Source organism: Meriones unguiculatus, chromosome 3 (assembly GCF_030254825.1).
Source record: "Meriones unguiculatus strain TT.TT164.6M chromosome 3, Bangor_MerUng_6.1, whole genome shotgun sequence".
Lineage (NCBI taxonomy): Eukaryota > Metazoa > Chordata > Mammalia > Rodentia > Muridae > Meriones > Meriones unguiculatus.
The window spans coordinates 159831605-159854997 of NC_083351.1; the positions used below are offsets into that span (position 1 = coordinate 159831605).

General features: G+C 37.9%; 2 protein-coding genes across 3 annotated transcripts in view; one reads left to right on the forward strand and one right to left on the reverse strand.

The window, feature by feature from the left end:
- The window catches only part of Cenpc (centromere protein C), a 54376-nt gene extending 41647 nt beyond the window's left edge, over positions 1-12729 (reverse strand). Inside the window, exons 1-4 of one of the 2 annotated variants that reach the window (XM_060380839.1) lie at positions 12554-12729; positions 8383-8426; positions 5915-5985; positions 4080-4150 (exon numbers count right to left, since the gene is read on the reverse strand). In XM_060380839.1, the coding sequence (XP_060236822.1) occupies positions 4080-4150; positions 5915-5985; positions 8383-8426; positions 12554-12571 (204 nt within the window). In that variant the 5' untranslated portion in view covers positions 12572-12729. Of the gene's footprint in view, positions 1-4079; positions 4151-5914; positions 5986-8382; positions 8427-12553 lie in introns of those variants that run through there. The other variant, XM_060380840.1, reaches the window with a different exon arrangement.
- A 6033-nt stretch (positions 12730-18762) lies between these two features.
- Positions 18763-23393, forward strand: part of Stap1 (signal transducing adaptor family member 1) — a 35765-nt gene continuing 31134 nt past the window's right edge. The window contains exon 1 of the mRNA XM_021626898.2: positions 18763-18942. Coding sequence (XP_021482573.1) covers positions 18823-18942 — 120 coding nt within the window. The 5' untranslated portion in view covers positions 18763-18822. The remainder of the gene's footprint in view (positions 18943-23393) is intronic.

The following is a 23393-nucleotide window of genomic DNA, read 5'->3' on the forward strand; positions in this document are numbered from 1 at the left end:
TTCCTGAGAGCAGTGCCTGTAGGCTCAGACCTTGGGTGTTCACTGCATGTGGAGTGAATACCTTCCTGTACTGTGGGTAAAACTCTAAACCTGGGCCCCCACTCTCACAGTCCTGTGGACACCTATTGGGTACTAGAGGCTCCTGTTTCCAAACCCAGGAGACTAAACTCAACATGCTGTGGACACCTTCCTGGTGGTGCTGCTAGTGGCACTCACTCTCACCACCCAGTGGAGAGGATACATTCTGGTACTGTGGGGGAGGCATGGCTCCATTCTTCCTGCTCCCCACCTGACTGGATCACCAAGGTCAGAATCAGACAGCACAGCACAGATAGTGAACACAGTAGAGCTGAACTTGGCTTGGGACCCTGGTTCCATCCCCACCATCTAAGGGAAGCCTGTGGGACACTGGAACTGCTCTAGCAGCCTGGCTCATAGAGGCCAGAAACAGTAAGCCCAGCATAAACAGAGAACTTAGTGGAGCTGAGCTAGGAAACTGACCCAAGTTCCATTGTCCTCCTCCCGAAGAAGGCCTGTGGGGCACTGGAGCAGCTCTAGGCTCAGATATCTCCCTGCCTGCTCCCCAGCAGCCTAGCCCACCTGGGTCAGAAACAACACAGCCAGCTCAGCCACTGAACCTAGCAGAGCTGAGCTAGGACCCAAATCCCATCTTCCACCATCTTAAGGAAGCCTGTGGGACACTGGAGCAGCTCTAGACTTTTCCATCTGTGCCCCAGCTACCTGGGTAAAAAACAGTGAGCCAGCAGAGACAGTGAATCCAGCAGAGATTTCTCAAGACTACAGAGACAGGTCAATGCAGTCTGCAGTACAGGCTCCAAGAATAATCACTCAAGGCTACAGACAACCAGATGGCTAAAGGCTGGTGTAAGAATACAGGTAACAAAAACAAGGACATCACTGCTTCACCAGAGTCTCCAAAACTCAACAGACATTCTATTGCAGCTGAAACACAAGAAAATGATCTGAAATCTATAATTATGCATTGTTCAAGGCACATAAAGAGGTAATGAATAAAAAAATAGAAGCCATCATGAACAAACAGGAATTCACATTCAAAGAGATGAAGTAAATGGTGCAAGATATGAAAACAGAATTAGAATCAAAAAAGAAAACACAAACAGAGAAAATCCTGGAGTGGGAGAACTTAGAGATCAGGAACCACAAAGGTAAACATCACCAACAGAATACAAAAGATGGAAAAGAGAATCTCAGGAGCTGAAGATACAATTGCTGAAATTGATACATCTCTCAAAGAAAAAATAAAATTGGAAAAGTTCCAAATACAAAAAATCCAAGAAATCAAGAACACCATGACAAGACGAAAACTAAGAATAACAAGAATAGATGAAAAAGATTCCAGGCTCTACGGCCCAGAAAATATTTTTGAGAACATCATTGAAAAATAATTCCCCAACCTTAAGAGATGCCCATAAACATACAAGAGGCCTACAGAACAACAAATAGACTAGACCAGAAAAGAAACTCTTCCTGCCACATAATCAAAACACTAAATCTACAGAACAAAGAGATCAGGGATGGAGATACCTCCAGAAGATTATTATACAGGATTGTTTTAGCTATTCTCAATTTCATATGGAAAAACAAAAAACCCAGAATAGCTAAAACAATCCTTTTTAATAATCTTCTAGAGGTATCTCCATCCCTGATCTCAACCTATACTACAGAACAACAATAATAAAAACTGCATGGTATTGGCACAGAAACAGACTGGAAGATCAATGGAATTAAATCTAAGACCCAATAAATAAGTGGGGCCTCATGAAACTGAAAAGCTTCTGTAAAGCAAAAGACACTGTCATCAAAACAAAACGACAGCCTACAGACAGATCTTCACCAACCCAACATCTGACAGAGGGCTAATATCCGGTATATATAAAGAACTCAAGAAGTTAAAAAGCAACAAATCAAGTAATCCAATTAAAAAATGGGGCACGGAGTTAAATAGAGAACGCTCTGTAGAGGATTGTAGAATGGCAGAAAAACACTTAAAGAAATGCTCAACATCCTTAGCCATCAAGAAGATGCAAATCAAAACGACCCTGAGATTTCACCTTATACACATCACAATGGCTAAGATCAAAAACTCAAGTGACAACACATGCTGGAGAGGATGTGGAGAAAGGGGAACCTTCCTCCATTGCTGGTGGGAATGCAAACTTGTACAGGCACTTTGGAAATCAATCTGGGCTTTCTCAGACAATTAGGAATAGTGCTTCCTCAAGATCCAGCTACCACTCCTAGGCATATATCCAAAAGATACTCAAGTACACAGGACATTTGCTCAACCATGTTTGTAGCAGCTTTATTCGTAATAGCCAGAACTTGGAAAACAACCGAGATGTCCCTCAGTTGAGGAATGGATACAGAAATTGTGGTACTTTTACACAATGGAATACTACTCAGCAATTAAAAATGAGGAAATCATGAAATTTGCAGGCAAATGGTGGGACCTAGAAACGATCATCCTGAGTGAGGTATCCCAAAAGCAGAAAGACACACATGGTATATACTCACTTATACAGACCTATAAGATAGGATAAATATACTGAAATCTATACACCTAAAGAAGATAAACATGAAAGAGGACTCGGGATAAGATGACCAATCCTCACTTAGAAAGAAAAATGGGATGGACATTGGATGTAGGAGCAAACAAGTAACAGGACAGGAGCCTACCACAGAGGGCCTCTGAAAGACTCTACCTAGCAGTGTATCAAAGCAGATATTAAGACTCATAACCAAACCTTCGACAGAGTGCAGGGAATCATATGAAAGAAGGGGGAGTTAGTAAGACCTGGAGAGGACAGGAGCTCCACAAGGACCAAATATATCAGGGCACAGGGGTCTTTCATGAGACTGTTTCTCCAACCTAGGACCATGTATGTATATAACCTAGAACCCCTGCTCGGGTATATTCCATAGTAGCACAGTATCCAAATTCCCCTTATCTCTAATAAGGGGAACACGGACTATTTCTGACATGAACTCAATGGAGAGCTCTTCACCACCACCACCACCCCCCCCCCGAAGGAGGAGCAGCCTTGCTAGGCCACAAAAGAGGACATTGCAGCCAGTCCTGAAGAGACCTGATAAGCTAGGGTCAGATGGAAGGAGAGGAGGTCCTCCCCTATTAGTGGATTTGGAAAGGGGCAGGGAGAAGATGAGAGAGGAAGGGTAGAATTGGGTGGGAATGAGGGAGAGGGCTATGGCTAGGATACAAAGTAAATAACCTGTGATTAATATAAAAAATAAGTAAGATCAAGTCAAGTTCCCAGGAAATTTAAAGTTGACTTTACTTTTCAAAGATCAACATAATTTCTCTTATTATAAAAAGTCTCTCAAAATCTGAGATGTGGCTGTCTGCATTCCTTTAACCAAAGCCTACCTATAGACTGGCAATCAGGATAGTGAACTCAAGGCCAGCCTAGGCAGCATAGTTAAGCTCCAAGTCTGCTTGTAGTAGAACACGCTGTTATCAGTTTTAGCGAACTTTCCTTCTACAATTATATTACCTTTCCCATTAGTACTATCCTCCCAAATAGCATGTCTTAGATCACTAGCTTCAGAAACTTTATAACTCGGAGTGTGGTTCAGTGATCCAGCCCTGTGTTTGACATATGTGAAGCCTGGGTTCAAACACAGTACTTGGAGGAAATAATTCTAACAGAAAATATAATAGTTTTGGATAACAAATCAACCTATTCTTTTAAGGCACATCATCAAACAAAAATAGTTTTTTTGGACAGCAACAAGTCTTTAGAAAACAACCAAGCTTGTCAGTCTCATCAGGAACTTTAAAGCTATCCATTTCCCTAACACTCTAAATATTAGTTAAAATGAAAACGATTGTTATAATTTTGTACTTGTAATTCCCAATTTCAAACACTAGAAATAAGCAAACCAAAATTTTATAATACCTCCAAATTTTATGAAATTCAATAGAACCATAGGATTCTCTTTAAATAAGACAAGTAAAATGTACATAAGAACACTGTTTAAAAGCAACAAACCTACAGCAGTTCTCCTGTTTGACCTACCTCTTTGCCTGATGACTGACTATGAATGTCTTTCTTTTTAGGTGTTGAATGAAACAATGTTTCTGTAGAATCTGTAATAAAAATAAATGACAAGATTTATATTAAAAAAGAAAGCTGAGCAATATGGAATACAACTTCAAAAAAACCTTAGCAGTCAGGTGGAACAGGGAGGCAGTTATATACTGAGACCCTGTCTCGAAAGATTCTAACTGAGTAGCTCTGTATCAGTGGTTTTCAACCGGGAGTCACATAATAGAAACCCTGCATAGCAGGTATTTACATTATAATAACACTAGCAAAATTAGTTATAAAATAGAAATAATTTTATGGTTGGGGTCACCACAACATGAGGAACTGTATTAAAGGGTTGCAGCATTAGGAAGGCTGAAAACCACTGCTCTATGTGACCTGTGAAAAACTGTCAGTTGACTCTTCAAATCACAATTAGGCTAAAGAAATAGAGACATCAATACAATATTCAAACTTATTCTACTACCTATTTCCCTAAAACTCTAAGTATTAGTTTAGAAGAAATGAAAATGATTGCTATCATTCTGTACTTGTAAATTCCAAATTCAAACACTAGAAATAGCAAACCTACTATCATCAGAAACAGAAAAGCAAACAAAATTCCTGAAAATGTTCACAAAATTCCTGAAAATGTGAATTAAAGATGACACATTACTGTCACTATATCAATATTCTCAAAAGTTACAAGAAGGATTGGTTATATATACTCAAAACTATACAGAAATTATTTTCAGTCTGTAATGAAGATGTGTTTTCCGCTCTCTTACTTTTTGTGCTAACAGAATACCTGAGACTAAATTAGGAATGTAGTTCTGTGACAGAGTGCTTCCCTAACAGCCACAATGCTTTGGGTTTCAGACCCAGAAGAACAAAATAAACATAAGAGAATGATTTTAAAAGAAGGAAAAAGAGAGTAATTTAAAAGAAACAGAGATTTCAGAAATTTCAGACCTAACAAGAGTCTTTATTTTATCCCAAGGGAGCAAAATACAGAACTGACACATCATAAATTCACTCATGAGGACAGAAACCTTATAATCTACTCACACCTCAGAGGTCTCCTCTCTGAGCACTGCTGCACTGGAGACCAATACCATGCTCTTGGAAATGACATGAAACATGGCACCTACCATCTCACCACTCACCTAATCTGCTAAGCCTCAGAACGTTCTTTGTTTGGTGTGTTTGTGCTAATTTATCACTTCATAATAAAAAAAATGCAAATTACCAAAATTACTTCTAACTCAAATGATCCGTAGAATTCTACACTCTTATTTTCATTACACTTTCTCTCTTATAGAAATGCTTGGATCTATAAGTATCTAATTTCATGCTCTTTCCAGATTTTGAAATATATACATATGCATAAGGCTTTTCTTGAGTCTAAACATAAAACACTTATATTTCACATGCACTTTACACAAAAAGACTGAAGGTAATTTTGTGCATAAAGTTTCATAGAATTTTCCATTTGTGGTATGATATCCAAACTTCTAGATTTTAAAGCATTTATGATTTTAGATTTTCACATCAGAGAAATATTTTCTTTTGAGGAAAGTATGGCTCTACAGAGTTCCAGATTATAGGAATCTAGTGAATTAAAGATGACACATTACTGTCACTATATCAATATTCTCCTCAATATACCAAAAGTTACAAGAAGGATTGGTTATATATACTCAAAACTATACAGAAATTATTCCATATACTTAAATGTTAGAATACATCTGCTACATTTAACATTAGTGTTAAATCTGTTTTCATCTATACCAACTCTGAGAAACCATCTTACAATGAAGCCTTACTTTGTTCTTCAAAACAGTCTTGTACGATTTCCAGCACGTTCTGGCATTGCTTTTTATGAATATTGGGTGCTCTAATAGAAAGAAAAAGAAAATATATCATTTCTATGTCTGTTATTTATGTTATTGTCTGCTTGAAAATTTCATATAAAATGTTAGCTTTAAATAGGAAAAAGTATCTCTGCTTTTTGAACACAAGACAATTAATTGATAGTTTATAAATCCATCAGGTTCATCCTATCTGTATGTAATATTAAGAGAAGGTATGCTATTATCTACAAATATCTACTCTGAGTAGAATATCGGCATTTAAAATTCAAATTGGTTATTAAAATTAAAATTGGTTCAGACAACTGTTATATTTCACTAATAATTCTGGTTTTTTTAAAAGAAACTAAATTGGTTCTGAAATGTTTTGCTTTTATTTTGGCAACTGAACCCAGGACGTCTGGCATTATAGGCAATTCATCTACCACTGAGCTATAATTACAGGCACTTTTACAGACACCAGTCTCAACATCTTTAAGTAACATATGTTCTCTGCAACTTTTCAAGTGCACTTTTCAACAGCATTCATTTTTAATTAATAAGCAATTTATGAATGAACAGAAATAGATTAATAACATACTGTGTTGATTTTATACTGCCATATACATATTTACTCAGGATGTGTTTAAGTTTAGAAATGACAAATGTAGGACCACCTTGTCCCAACTTTATTGTGTCTGCCTAGATACTTATACTTCTTAGCCTTCCAAAACCCCAAGAGCAACATCCACCCTGGCATCACTTTTGGAATGCTCCGTGACCCTGACTGTGGTCCAGATGTATTAAATGCAATAACTGATTTTTGTGGAAGCTTAGAAAAAAATAAAGCCAGGCAACGGTGGCATATGCCTTTAATCCCAGCACTCAGGACCCAGAGGACAGCCTGGTCTACAAAGCGAGCTCCAGGAGAGCAAGAGTTGTACTGAGAAACCCTGTCTTGAAAATAATTGTAATAATAATAACAATTAAGAGAAAATATAAATGAAAAGTAACTGTCATGTAGTATGTGGAAAATACTGCCGAGCTTTGCAAGAAAGCACATGCTACTAGAGCATCCCAAATCCCAAACTAATGGGAACTCCCTCCCCCAAAGACTGCTGCAATTGTGTTGTTTTGTCTTTAAAAACACTGTGCACCTTACCTTGGTCACCAAGAGCCTTTCAGAAGCAAGCGTCTGCATTATCTGACCATTAAAAAAGACTCAAAACTTTTAACTGGTTTAATCAATGTGGTTATCAGTAAATATCTTTCGTGGATTATTTCAGTTTGTGTGTGTATGTGTCTGTGTGTGTGTGTTTAGGGAATGCATTATTCTTCCCAATGTATTACCTCTATATATTCAATATCACAATCAGAGAAGACTACTGAATGGTTTGGTAACCATGAGGACTCATGTATTGGCAGGAATATATCTACTTCCTTCTAACTTCCTTCATTCCTCACCACATCCTATCATTCCTAACCCCTATCCACCAATTATCTGTCCTTCATTTTTAAATTTCTGTCATTTAAAAAATAATCATCTGCCGGGCACAGTGGCTCATGCCAGTAATCCCAGCACTCAGGAAGGCTAAGGCAGATGGACATCAGTGAGTTCGAGGCCAACCCGATGTACGAAGAGTCCAGGACAGCCATGGCTTCACAGAGAAACCCTGTGTCAATAATAATCATCATCATCACCTTCCACAGAAATGTAATTGTGTATTATGTAATATTTTGCACCGACTCTTTTTACTCAGAATAATTCTCTAAAAAGCAATACAAGTTATTGCACAAATGAAAAGTTAATTATAATTACTGATAAATAATATCTATGCAATGAATAGATTAGAGTTTAACTATTCACCTAATGAAGGACATCTGGATTTCAGTCAATATAAATTACCTCTAAAGAGGGTTGATAAACTTTTGTTTAAACTTTTAAAGATTTCATTCATATTAAAACACATATAAATTTCACACAATTTTTTACATGGCTGGCTGTACTTCAAATTAATAGCTAAATTATATATAAAACTTTTATGATACTTGTTACTTTATAATCCTACTATAAATAATATAATATTTTTGTCCATTAAATAATTTTACTAGTAGTACAGAAAAGAAAAACAAGAATGCAAGTTCTTTATGGTCCAAAAACTTACTAAATTAGTATAATTCATTAATATTATCATTCAGTGCTTTTCATAATTCAGTGTTCAATTCTTCTTGTCTATGATTCTATGTAAATATTTTTCTTACTTCCACTAAGTCATACACAATTTGTGTTAATATTTCTGTCATATAAAATAATTAAAAGATCAAATTATCAGTGGGCATACAGATTAATCAGTCAAAGGTAACAGTTTTTTCTTTTTATTTTCAAATCCATTTTCTGAAGATGAAAATAAATCACCTTAAAAGTTCAAGTATAAACATGTTACCTGGAAGGCCGGCAAAATCTTCTGTGATAATTTTTTAGATGATCCTGAAAGAAAAGTTAACTATCAATTTTTAAACTATAATCAAATACAACTCATCTTCAAAATAATTCCAGTACAATACAGTATTAACAAGAGAACATATTTTCATGTACTCACTTAACAAGAATCTGTTAATTGTTAATTGTCCATATACTATCAAAAAAAATTATAGAAGCAGGCAAGATGGCTAGTTAGAAGTTTGAGGAACTGGAGTTTCCTCTGGACCTTACAAGAATATTTATAGAACAGATGACTACAGTTGTGTATCTCACAAATAGTATTCTGTTGCCTAAGTCTCAAACATGACCAACACCTGTGGATTACAGGACATTTACATCTCTAAAACAGAAAAGAAAAATCAAGACATAAGTGTTTAAAATGTAAAATGTCCCAAGAGAAAATTTAATTCAAAGATAAAAATAAAGAAAAACCTAAAAATAAGAAAAGTAATGCATTCAAAAGATATCTGAAATACACAACCCTTGAAGCCAAAATGGAGCTTGCCATGGTGACCTGTGAAAGAGGTGTCTAAGTTTGATGTCAGCCTGGGTCATATAGGAAAATCCTCTTCCTAAAGTAAATAATAAAAATAAAAATCTAAAGTTGTGTATTATCAACAGAGAGCAAAAATTCTTAATAATGAAATTATCTAAAATTAAGATAATTTTAAAACTGAAGTACTCCACCACAAAAAGGCAGGAATTGAAAATAATAGAAAAAAAAAAGAGTAAAATGGTGATAAAACATGCCATCCTTATCTTTTAAGCGTAGAACTATGAAGGAAAACCTTCAAGTTGAAGATTCTATAATAAGATGATGACTACCACACTCTTAAAGATGAAAATACTAACAACACCAGTTCTTTATGTAGCCCCACTTTTACTTAACCCAAATGGTATATGAGTAATGAGTAATAATGAGTAATAGCAAAATATTCTACTTTTTCTAGTCTAATATTTATGTTGGCTGTACCAGCTCTAAAAGCCACAATTTGTAAAGAGATGCCCATTTCCCTTTAGTTTCAGTTTAGAAATCAGGAATGAACTGGATGCCCCACGTGCTCATTGTTTTGAGGAAGCTACCATCTTTTCTCCAGCCTCTAAAACAAGAGAGAGTGTATGTGTGCACCTGTATTTCTCTGTATCTGACTTCAGATCCCTACAACAGGATCCGTTCTAGGTTATCCTTTCTCCTCCCAAGCACAAAAAAATATATGTGATCATCACCTAAGCTCACTAACACAACTTGTCTTAATCCCTACAGTGACCTCACTCTGTCTGATCAAACATCCCAGACTTCTACCAGCTAAGTTTTCCCACACTGGGATCCCAGCCACACCTTCCACCTGTTCTCTCACCGAGTTCCAAGCAACTATCCTGTGAAGACACCCTGTAGGACCACCAGGATTCCAACTACTGTGCTGAGCAAAGAGTCTTGCATGGGTACCCTCCTCATATCATAGCAGTTTGCTTCTAACTAAAATGCTCACTTTCTCCCTACCTAGATTCACCCCTCACCAAGGACCTTCTTATGTGAATTACTCCTATTTCCATATTTGAACTCATCTGACTACACAAGCTGTCCTTTTATACATGGAAACTACCTTCTCAACATCTAATGCCCTTGCACTGGAAGCGGGGCCACCCTTTCAACCCTACTCATGCTTGCTCCTACACACCAGTTCTTGAATCACTACAGCCCCCCACCCATAGGGATACCTGCATTGTTTGGTTCCACCTACTATTACTCATACTCTTTTGCTTAGGAAAGAAAGAAGAGCCAAAAACAAATTAGATATTAAGAAACACAGAAGGACCATGGAGATGGCCCTGTGGGCAAAAGCATTGTGGTGGAGCCTGTGAACCTGAGTTGGCTTCCTAGAATCCATGTAAAGGTGGAGAACCTTCTAACCAACAAACACAGATCCATATCCCACATACCAAAACATTTGTCTAAATCATAAAGAAACTTGGAATGAAGATTTTGTCTTGAGATAATTTATTTTCTTTCCAGAGCTTTCCTAGTAAACTATATGCTATATTAACATATAAAAAGGCTGTTCCAGGAATAAAGTTCAGTTGGTAAAATGCTTGCCTAGCATGGGAATAGCTGGGTCAAAGCTCCAGAACCCATAAAGATGAGGTAGTGGTCAACGTGTAATCCCAGCATTTACAAAGAGTACACAGAAGAGTTTGAGGCCAGCCTGAGAAACAAGAGGGGTAGGGAAGGTTTGCCAAAAGTTGAGCATAGTAGTCTTACAGACCCATAATCCCAATACTTAGAAGATGGATGCAGGAATTCAAAGTACAGGAGTTCAAAGTCATTCTTACCTACATAGTGAGTTCTTATTTCAAGGCCATCCTGGGTTACATGAAACACTGTCCCCAAACCAAACAACAAAAAGATATGCCACATAAATTTTTTAAAAAAATTAAATAAATATCCTTAAAGAAAGACAAGATCCCATAATCTTCACAAAGTACTTAAAAAAAGAAATAAATGGATTCTACTTTATAGACAGCAAACTGAGAAAAAAGATATCTAACAATTTGATTTTATTATGAATTTTCTTTTATTGTTAATATTAGGCATAGGCTTAAACGAAAAACACTCTACACCACTATGTTACAAACTCATAACTACAGCATTTTTACGATAGCCCCACTATTATTTAAAGGAAACATTTCAAGCAAACCCTCAGGTCTCTTTCAAGTGTTAATCACAGGAGGCACTGAAATAAAACCCAATCCTGAGAATGATAAATTACTCAAGCTTCCAATCCCTAATTTATGAAACTTCTTCTAATTTCAGTAAACTGAAGAATTACAAGTCTGCACCCTGAAACATGTTTGAGACATACACACCTGTACAATGCTACTTCTTCCTCTGCTAAGTAGGAAAAACTTTCGGACAAGATAGGTCACCTGCAAATGAATACTGAGCACCTACTAGAATGTCAGTGACTTCTAGGCACACTCCAAAGCAAGACAAATAAGGTTCCTTAATTACTGGGTTAAAATCTAGAAAATATTTATTTGAAAGTACAATCTACCAACTTCAATTTATCCTTCAATTGATCTCAATTGAGTTCCTTCCACTATGAGGCTGTACTTCTCAAAAAAAAAAAAAAAAGTATACAAGACAATCAGATTTTCCAAACTCAGTTTGGAATGAATGACTTTTTGTGGTAGGATGCTAAGCAGAATTCTTGACCTATAATCCAGTAGTACGCTTGAGCACTCCCTCATCTTCCCCATCCCAACTCCAAGCCTACTGTGGGGAAAAAGAAGGGGGAAAAAAGGGTTCTCTGAAAACTATGTCTACGGTAGGAAATTCCCTTGAAACCCTTGAGTATATAAAGAATAATTTGAGAATAAATCTCCAACTCTTCCCTCCCATTATCTTTTAAATATAGACAACACACAGATGTCAGAACTACAAAGTTCAAAACAGTTGTAAGGTTATGTCCGGTATTTGATAATGTACAGCAGGCATTTGTTAAGTTTTATTCTTTATGGCTTTAATGGTTTTTCTCCGACCATATGAATGTAAATAATATGTATGACATGCTATATACAATATACATTATATAATATATACTATACACTATATTTCAGACAGGTTTGAGCATGCATATACAACTACATAACAGGAGATCATCGATGAATCATCGATGAAGTTCAGGTCCATGTCAGACATTCAGAGTTGACAACCATTCAAAATATGGTTGTCTTGTAAATAAAGCTCTATCATTAACTGAAAACTTCACACAAAGCAGTATTTCGACCAAAAAAAAAAAAAAGTAGATCGTCAGGGGTTTGGGTTTTTTTTTTTTTTTTTTTTTTGGGGGGGGGGGGAGAATTTAACACTCAAGCTTTTCCAGGCCATCAAGACTGATCTGTACGGTAGTCGGGAGAATTTGGAAAAGGCTGAAATGTAGACTCTGGAACAATCTCTTCTGGGGTGGGGGGGAGGGAAGCAGGCACTGCCGGGCTTACGACGGGAAGCCTGGAGCCTAACAGTCCGGTTCCTCCGGTAAAGCGGGATCTGCACCTCCTCACCCCTGACAGGCGGCGTCCCGACGGCTCCCGCACCGGGCGGCCGCGCAGGCCCGACCGCGACCCGCACTTACCAGATGGAACGAGGCCATGTTTCCCGCCCACCGGGCCCGAGAGGCAAACCGAAGCAGGCCAAGGCTCCGGAACGGTTATAAGTAGCCCGGCGAGGGTTACATCTGGGACGGGGCGTCCCAGGAGCCGCCAGACCCTGACTTCACACCAAGCCGTGAACAAACAGCTACGAGCCGCGTTAGCGGGGAAAAAAAAAAAAAAAACAACACAAGATTCAAAAAAGCCGCGCATGCGCGAGAGGCACGGCGCGCCCGCTAGAACGCTGGCCGTTATTGGGTAATCTAGAGCCCCGCCCCTCGCCCCGCCCCCCGGCCGCCGCGCACCTATCAGCCCGCCTTTCTCGGGTCGCCCCGCCCTTCCGCCCAGCGTCCCACCCTCCCGCCCGTGGCCCCGCCTCTCGCCCGTCCTCCACCCTGTAGGGAAGCGTCCTTGCTCTCCTCGCTTTCGTTTTCTTCGGCCGCGGTTCGCAGCTTGTTTTTGGAAAGCAGGTCTTGAGCATCACCCGTGCTCCTTGAGAAAAAAAAATGTGTAATACGCCCATGCGGTAATATTACGGATTAATAGGTTACACTGGAAAACAAGAAAAATAAAATGAAGCGATGTTCCGAGGACTATCCTTTACCACTTCTGGAGCACCTGGAGTCACGTGGTTTCAGCCTGTAGCTGCTTTTCTCCTAAGACAGAACGCCAGAGGGGGTGAGGGAGGGGGGGAACAGAGACAGAGAGAGAGCAGCGATATCTCGCTGGCCAGGAGGTCAGGAGCGCTTGCTGTACTTGCGAAGGCTCAAGGTTCGGTTCCCAGCACCCAGAACACAGCTCAGCCTTTTGTGCTCCGGTTGCAGAGGACCTGACGCCCTCAGCTTCTAGCCTCAGCTGCAACCCAAACACGCACATGAAGTACATGCATGCATGCAGACAAGGTACTCACGCCTACAAAGTAAATAAACCTTTTATTGTTGTTGTTGTGGTTGCAGATTATTTTAGAATGATGGCGTTCCAGATAAGCTAAGCCCAGGATTGCGGCGAAGTGTGCCGCGCTTGCAAGTCAGATCCGCCAGAGGGCAGCAGAGCTAATTCCTTATTAATCCTATTCTCCAAAGGGAAGAAACGGCAGAATCCAGGCGATTTGTACACTGTACAATAGCAAGGAGTAGATAAACCTCAAAGAGGAGTCAGCCGATCCTGGCAGCTGAAACAGAGGCTTTCCCCCGTGTTGAAAATAGCTTTGGGACTGTTGTCCTCAAATGCAACACTGTGCTTTGTGAGAATTTTAAACAAGACCCGTGACCAAATATAAGTATAGGATGTTGAATTGTTCAACACGCAGACGCTGTTTGCTGAAGAAGCAGTTGAGGGTGATTCTACTCTAGACAGTCATATCAAAACTTCCAGAGCAAAACTGGAGTTCTGCTTTGAAGCTTTTGGAACCAACAAGCAGAAGCAATCTCTGAACCACAGGAGAATAAACAACTTTGGCAGTGAATGTTTGGGTCTCCCAGCTGCTAAAGACACAGAGAACCTCACTATGCAGAGAAGGTGTAAACGCTTGGGTCAGTGGTGACGTCATCCACCATAACTTGTGAGTTGACTCCCTCCACCTTCCTCCAGACCTGAAGACCTGTATCCGGTTGGAAATATTCTGTCCCCAGCAGAGTATGAAGCTCTTGAAAGTCCAAGTGAAACTTTCAGAAAGGTCACGACTGTAGAAACACTGAGGATGACAGAACAGCAGTGGACAGCCAGCCACTGCCCTTTTGTCATCAAAATGCTGAAGCCTGCCAGACAATGAGGAGAGCAGAGCCTACCAGGAAGAATGCCTCTGCTTTCTAGAGACCCTCATCAAGTTTACAGCCCAGAGAGCCATAAAGGTAGAAAACGTGCTGGACCTGGAACCCGCCAAATCATCAAAACCAACCGGCAGGAGCACTTTACCTACCTAACTTACAGCAGTGGTGCCTCATAGAGCTTAATTTCGAATTCTGCGAAGCCAACGCTCACTGTGTGTGTGATCTAACTCACCTTGCACGTAAATTACTTCCAGATTCCCCCTGATGATGTCTCAGGGGGAATGGCACACTACAACCTAAGTTTGGATCATCTTTAAATATCTGCTTATTCAAAATGACCATATCAAACCATAAATGATAAAATACCAAACTTTATTTTATAGTAGTACATAAAAATAAGAGATTCTGTAAAAGAGGAAATACAAAGAAAAACTTCCAGCAAAGGTACGGGGGCAGAAATGTTATGTAGCTGAAGTAGGAAAAAACTTTTCTTAAAAGTTTTTTAAAATTAGTAAAATGGAATCTCATTATGGGACAGTACTGCTGTTAGAATAAAATTTCACTGAGTCTGTAGACAATGAAGGACTGTATATATCTAAGATCAGTTAAAAAAAATGAACAAGAATTCGTAATCAGTTCAGATTAAAATTCATGATCAGGCATTTGACAGCGCACACAATCATGGAAGCAATAATAAAACTGGATTTAGGAGGCAGGCAGGAACCATGCTCAAAGATTCTACGGAATCAAGCCACCGTTTCTACAAACATGAGGCAAATTGAAAAATTAGGAACCTGGTAATAATGTTGGTCTCTAACTACATAAAGGCAATGCAATCAGGAAGTCACCACAGTTACAAAACCGCCACCTCACGGAAGCCTCCACAAATACCAGTGAACACCAAGACTACTTATTGCGTCTGAGTTCAGACCACCTCAGACCTAACACGATGCACCCAGCAGAATGGATGTCCCCTGGCTACATAGTTATCATCCGGGAAGGGAGCGATTAGACAGTGCAGCATCGCATCACATTACCATAGAAACGGCCAGTGCTTATGAATCATTCCTGCCTTTTCTTTGGTAGGAAAAACCAAAGGCAACAGAAGAAATAATTCTGCTTCTCTTCTGCTTTGCCAGTCACATTGAGTCTTCCCAGTCCTACCTGGAAAGATTTTTGGAAAAGTGCAGAGGTTTTTATTTCTTAGAAAGGGTGAAAATGAGTGTGAAGCATCAATCAGCAGCTTCCTCTTGCAGCACCAGTTAAATGATCTTAAAAGAAAAATATAGACTTGAATCTTGTCTATATTGAGTTTGTAATGGTAAGATAATTTTTTTTAAATTGACTAGCACGATAGTCTTATTGCTCTATCTGAATTCCTACTTTCCGTTAAAGCTAGCAGTGGCTTGTGATTGACCTGATTTGGGAACTGGTGTTCTGTATCTCGTTGGCCTCTGTGTTAGACTGCTCACCAGTGTGACAAAATACTTGAGGGAAGGGTTTATTTTGCTCATGATTTCATAAGTCTCCATTCATTATGACAGGAGGGATATGGCCCAGCAGAACACACATACCAGAGAAGCCAGCGTGCAGAGGGGAAAAAAATGCCCACACTCACTAGTCCGCTTCTTTCCCGTCTTATTCCGTCTGGGTCTCTGGTGTGCTGGATATCACCACCTACTTTCAGAGGACATCTTCCCCTCTTTGTTAACCTTTTCTGTTCATTTTTAAATCTAGGTGCTCTGACACCAGTTGTCAATCAGGATTCACAGCCTCAGCTGGGTATGGCGCTGTGCACCTTCAATCCCAGCAGAGACAGCAGATCTCCCTGTGAGTTCAAGGCCAGCCTGGCTTGCATAGTGAGTTCCAGGCCATTACATAATGAGACCCTGTCTTAAAAAGTGAGAAGGGGAGATTCACAACTCCCCAAACTATTTCCAGACATATATATAAATGATAAAATATGTTATAAAAATAGTATGAACATAGACCTCAGAAGAGCTCTTACCAGCTAAGAGTAATTTTTCATACAATACTGAAAATGCTAAGGTTAACAAACTAAATTATTAAACAGTGCTTCTAGCATAACTTCAGTAGCAGTGATCTTCACCTTTTTTTCTGACCCAAATACTGTAGAAAAGCATGTTCTGAGTGCTAACACTCATTGTGTCTATAACTGTTGGGTAAAGAGGGAAGCAAAAAACCCTATATTTTTTGCCTAGGAATCTCTGAGGTTCTATTGCAATTTTCATTTTCCCCATCTGAAAACACTTTCATCCTACCAGAATGAAAAAAAAAAAAAAAAAAACCCTGACTGAAATTGAGACTGTGTGACTCATTACTCATTCATATATTCCTCCTTGTGGTTAAAATTAAGGCTGTTTTCTTTTCCAGCTATGTATTGTAAACACACACACAGACACACACCCCACATATATTTATTTATTCATATTTATATAAAATATATTTGTATGTTATATATAAATGTGAAAAAATATATAAATATATAGAAATAAATACATAAAATAAATATTAAAAATATATAAATTATTTAAATATATATACATATATATATGTTTATATGTTTTTCAAGACAAGGTCTCTGATGTCCTATAATCCGTTTGTACACCAGGCTGGTCAGAACTCAGAGATTTCTCCTGCCTCTGCCTCCCAAGTGCTGGGACTAAAGGCATGCATCTTCACACCTGGCAGCACAATTATATTCAATTCAAAAGTCTTTTCAGTCTATTGCAATGTATTGTGATGCATATGATAATAAATCCATAAATATTAAGGGCCTGAAGTTAGGAAGTACCAGACGAGGACTGGACATTTCTATTCAGACTTGCTGGCTTAATCAATACTAATAAGTAGCAAGTGAAGTAACTCTTCCCAGTAACAGAAAGATTTCACCGGGCTCTTGAAGGATGAGTGAGACAGAAGGGCACGGGAGCACGCAATACAGGGAGCCATGAGGAGAAAGACCAAAGGGCTTTGAGAGGTCTAGGAAATAATGACTAGAGCGGAAGGAATTTGTCAAAAAGGGAGCTTGCTTGGTTGCTGGAGCCATAATGTTGCTAGTGCCATAAATACTTAGAAATTTTTTTCAATAAAAAAAAAAAAGAAGAAGAAGAAGAGGAAATCTCAAAATCAGGGAGAATCTGTTAGCCTGTTTTAAAGATGGAAGCATCTTAATTTGCTTATATTTCATGTGAGTGAGGAAAGAAAAATCATGGGGCCTGGTCAGTACATTTGAACTATCTGTAAAAGGGTTTCCACTTCAGAGATGCCAGGGTACAATGCTGTTGGGATTCTTGACAGGTCTAACTGGCTGATGATTTTTAAGACAGATTTTTGAATTTTGTAAGATTCAGGGGAGATGGTTGAAGGAGAAGTAAATGATTCTTGGCATATTAAGGATTCATTTTACTTACAAATCAACAGACCAAAAGAACCTACATGGTTTGATGAGCTAGGTTTTACTTCATTTGCCTTTATAAATGATTTTTAAAAAAGACATAATAAGAGAGACTTTAGCTAACAGAAATACTTCCATCTAGGCTCATGAGGTTAAGGGACCTGCTGCCAAGCCTAATTGAGTTCAACACTTGAGCCCCACATAGTCGAAGGAGAGAAGCAATTGCCACAAATTGTCCTCTAATCTCCACCAATGTATTGTAGGATGTGTACACTTAAGTCTGCCTGCATGTCAGTTTGCACACATGTGCACACACTAAGTAAATGTTAAAAAATCAAAATATTCCTTGCTGTATTTTTCTAGAGGCCCCCTTTCCCTTTCTTTTAAAACTCTCAGGCCATGGCTAGGTATAATGACATAAACCTTTAATCCCAACACTTTGGAGGCAGAAGCAAGTGAATCTCTGTGAGTCTGAGACCAGTATGGTCTACAGAGTAGAATTTGAGGCCAGCCATGGCTACAAAATGAGACCCTGTTTTAAAACAAAACAACAAAAACTCATATATATATATTACATATATATATATATATATATATATATATCCAAAGAATCAACACAAAGATATTCAATGAAGTATTTTTTAATGAATACAGTTTATATTTAAGACGTGTCTTTTAGACGTAAAGACAAGAGAGCAATAAGCAAAAAATAAAAACTGGAAAAGCCAAAGGCATCTTTGGTGTCTGTCTCACACTGCCTGCACCTGCTCCTTTCATCCTTAGGAGATGATAATCTGCTGTTTATTTTGCTACCGTAAATCTAAGCACGTGAAGTTTAGGCAGAGGTTGCCTTTTAAAAGTTAGTCTGTGCCTGATCTTTTTACTTCACTAAAAGTGTGTGTGTGTGTGTGTGTGTGTGTGTGTGTGTGTGTGTGTGTGTGTGTGTTCTGTTGGTGGAAGGGTTGGTGGTTAAAAGGCAAGTTGAGACTTCCTCTTTGAACAGTTCATTTCATTTTGTTTGAGGCTGGACAGAACTGAAAGCAAGCCAGACACCCAAGCAAAGGGCATGATGGCTAAGAAGCCTCCGAAACCTGCCCCTCGCAGGATCTTCCAGGAAAGACTAAAGATCACTGCTCTACCCCTGTACTTCGAAGGTTTTTTATTAGTCAAACGGTCTGATCACCAGGTAAGTTTGTAGATGGTAGTTTTAACCCTGAAAGTTTGCGCTTAACACAAAACTGATCTCTCGTGACGACGTAATGCGATGAAGCCTCCTTAGTACTATTTGGGTTATACCCTCTTCCTTCAGTTAGGAGAATGATGCTAATTTTGAGCAACTTAAATACAATGTACAGCATGTATACATTTATATGCATGTAGTCTAAGGTTTCTAATATTTAGCCATAATATAAAAATCTAAAGAAATTTCCAAAGGATTCTCTTAAGCATCACTCAAGATTTTGGCTTTCAAGATAAGTGGTGGGTTTTGTTTTTGTTTTTTGTTTTTTGTTTTTTGTTTTTTTTTTTCCTTTTCTTTTGTTTTGCTTTATGTTTTCTCCACAATTTGCTAGTATGCTTCAGTGGTAAAGAATTGCATGAAGATAAGGTGATTTCATGATGAATGGAACAACCTACTCCTACTCTCAATCATACTGTCATTTAATGAACAAATTGTAAGACATGGTGAACTTTCATAAAATTGAGAAAATGTAATATTTCTTTACTATCATTTCCTTACACATTCTGAAAATACTGTTCATGATACTGACTTTAAAAGAAGGTATTAGAGGTGTTACTGTAAACAGCAAATACATAAGTTTTTCTTTTAAAAAGTACATTTGCTCTAAGAAAAGTCATGAAGTATTTCACAGATTTTCCCATAAAATCTTAAACTACAATTATAAAAATGTATTCCCTTTAAAGTTGTAATTGTGGGCAACATAAAAATAGTAGAAAAATAAACATAAAATTATGTCACAAAAGAAGTAAAGAAGCCATTGGTGTAGGTAAAATTTTATGAAATTTTCCATATTGACGAAAGCTAGCAAAGCTTTAAATGTTTTTAGAAAAAATAGTTAAGTGTTCCATGATTGACAAGGTTACGGAGGAGTCATTAACTTTCAAAGTCAGGTTGTAATTATTCTTTTGGCCAGTATTAGTAAACTTACAAGCAATATTAGAGATGATGATGATGATCTTACAGAGGTCAGCCACCTGGTTTCACTTCACCAGAAATAGGCAACAGCTGAAAAGTAAATTTCTAGTAAATAATTTAAATTGGTCCTTCACTGACTTGTCTTCCCGAAGTGTTTATAATAACTGTGTAGATCTTTTGGGTATTTAAAGGAGGCACATATTGGTAGGAAAAAAAATCCACAGTTTTATAATATCAGTAAACCATGTCTGCGCTTGGTGTTTTTTCCACACACAACTTTGACCTTATGAAAATTACTCTATCTCCCCTGGATTCAGTTTATTCAACTGTTTTTTGTTTGTTTGTTTGTTTGTTTAAGGAGCAAAATAATACTACTTGCATCCAGCATAATATATTGTTATTTATGTTGTATTCTTTATTATGCCTGGAATAAGTAAGCACAGTGCTGTATCAATTGATTTTTTTCAAGCAACATTTATTGTATACTTTGTACACAACAAACATGAAAAGAGGCTTACTTAGTAGTAGTAGTAGTAGTTATGACTTTTTATCTAACTCCTACTCTGGTTTTTCTTCGAAAGCATGCTTTAAAACAAAATAAACTATATCCATCCAGCATTTCTTACCAGGATTGGGCATACAGCACTTACTTCTCTAAGAGGCTTCAGGCTCTGAGTTCAATCAAGCATGAAAATATAAATAATTATGAAACGTATATGAAAAAAAACCGATTTGTTTACCCACTTAAGGTTATTAGCAAGTTCTTTTCTCTTGTGTGTCATGCAGAAGAGGAACCAGAGGCTGACCACACTGTCAACGTGTATGGTGGTGCCAGCTCTACACTTCAGATTCATCTTCTTCTGATTTATACATATGTTTGCTAATATTCTAAACTCGGGTTGCAGTCTATAGAACATGCTAGAACAGAGGTCTGTAAGTAAGACTGCTCAAAGGATTGTCACGGGGCTCAAGACTTAAATACAGAAGTGGCGAGAAAATTGCTAAGGGAAATAAGTGGGGTTTCCATATGACCGGCACCAAATGCCAGGGAGCGTTTGGAAGCAGGGTGAGCTGAGAAAGCTACTGCCAAGACAGCTGTGGCTCTGATTGATTAAAAGGCATTGAGAGGCTATGCAGAATGATGAGTCCCTACTGAGAAAGTCAGCAGATAAAGCTAGAGAAAATGTGGTTTAAGAGTAACATGTTCAATAAAGCTATTACAAGTATAGAGGGTCTTGTTGCAAGTTTTTGGGTTTTTTTTTTTTTAACAGAACACTTAAAAAGAAATTACAGTACTATACTGCCAGGGAAATGCACCAACATATGCTGATTTTAATACAATTCGAGAAGGACCCTGAATTTCAGGCCAAGAATCCATGAAAAGTATCTTTCAGGGGAAAGATATGAGAACATTTACTTGAACTACAGAGTTAGGATTTTAGATTGAGTAAGAAGATGTATTTTTCTGATCTTTTAGAGATCCTCGTTTTCTCAAGATTTGAAAAGAAAAAGCATCTCAGCATGACCCTTCAAAGGCTCTGAGAAGGTGGGAAGGTCCCCACTGTCCAACAGACTATGAGAATGAATTCTCTAGAGCCCAGATCAATGCCATCCTAATGTAAATGTTATGATAAAATATTAAACTGTATGTATAATTGATGCTTACTTTATAGTAATTCAGGATCTTGCTTGTTTGAATAAAATATATTATTTACAATCCTCTAAAAAAATAATTAAAACACAATCAAATATAAAATGCATCACATTTTTAAAAATTTGGAAAAAAGCAAACCTTCCTGAAACTTTAAATACAAGAAAGTTTGAACAATGACAATTGTTCTCTCCCTCTGTGGTGTGTCCAGCTTACAGCTTTAAAAAGTGAATTCTGTCCTCTTACCCTGAACATGATGATGTGATCAGTATAATGTATACTACTTCTCTGAATGTCCTCACATTTATGAGGCTTTTAGTGTTACCTCAGTTGTGTCCTGAAACACAGATCTCAATACCTGAAAACTCCACATTTTTAAAAGAGTATGCCTGTTTAAGGAAAACGTCTTGAGCATAGATATCCACTCTGAGAATATAAACATATGTACCTCTGTACTAATATTTTATGTAAATTATTGAATATATGCAAAAGGAATAAAATGAAATAAATTAAGATAAACAGTTATGCTCTAAGTTTCCCAGTGGACTCCCTTGCACATTTGGGTATATACACCTCATTTTGGACAACAATCATAAAACATCCTAGGCTACCCAAATGTCCTTGTCAGAAAAAAAAACGGAAACATTTTGTTGGGGGAGAAGGATAAGGAGAAACTTAAGTGGAAATTTCAGTATTCCTAGTTACAAAGGATTGCATTATAACCCATCTTCTCTAGTTACATTAATGAGAAAAAGTACCTTGGAGACAAGAGATAGGTCAAACTTTTTAATATGTACAATTCCTTTAGATGTAATCTGTTTCGGCCTTTGTAAAAAGGATGATTGCTCTTTGGCATAACTAAGTGGATTTGTGGTGAACAAATATATTGATAGTGAATATATTTTGTTGAGGTGGGTGATATGATGTGAGGGTCTCAATGTCTTTTCACTCTGGTTGTTAAAAACAACTCCTCTCAGTAGAAAGTTGTGCGTTTCACAGGTGAATATTTATGGCTCATGAAGGTTTTGTTCAAAATTCCTCATCGAGTCCAGTAGTGGTGGTGCACATCTTTAATCCCAGCACTCTCAAGACATAGGCAGGTGGAACTTTGTGAGTTTGAGGCCAGCCTGGTCTACAAAGTGACATCCAAGGCTACACAGAAAAAAAAAAAAAAGAAAAAGAAAATACTCATTGAGTGAAAAGTCTAGATGGATTTTATTGTGAAGCATGTGACAAAATGTTGCCTCTCAAACTCAAGTTCTAATTCCATCTGACTGTAGCTTCCAGATGTTACAGATGCCCTTTATGTAGACATTTCATCATATGAACTCAACAGTGAACTTAGCAGACTTTCATCATCTTGAACATAATGAAACAATGACCTTAAATTCTAACTAAAAAGTCACATACGGCTATGAAGCAAGGAATAAATTAGAAATCTTACTTCAGTGATTTAATACAAATTAAAAAACAAGAAACAATGTGCTAAACGCACTCCATTCAGAAACATGGCTACCAATATTTTTAAAATACTTTAACATCTATACAAATAAAAATACATACCTAGATATCAGTTGTATAGTATTAGTCAAGCTATACTGGGATCCATGTGGTCTTATTAGAAACTAATTCAGGATTCTGACTTTGATCCCTCTATATAGTAAGCAGAAGCCACCTCTGTCTTTGGGTTCGTGGCTGTGGCTGAAGTCCATGGGTCTTACTGCTATGTCTATCCTTAGTTTTCCTCCAAGAGACTGTGTACTCAAGTCAGTGCCTTCCTATTTGGTTCTTACTCTATTTAATATTTCTCCTTAATTGTATCTATCACACT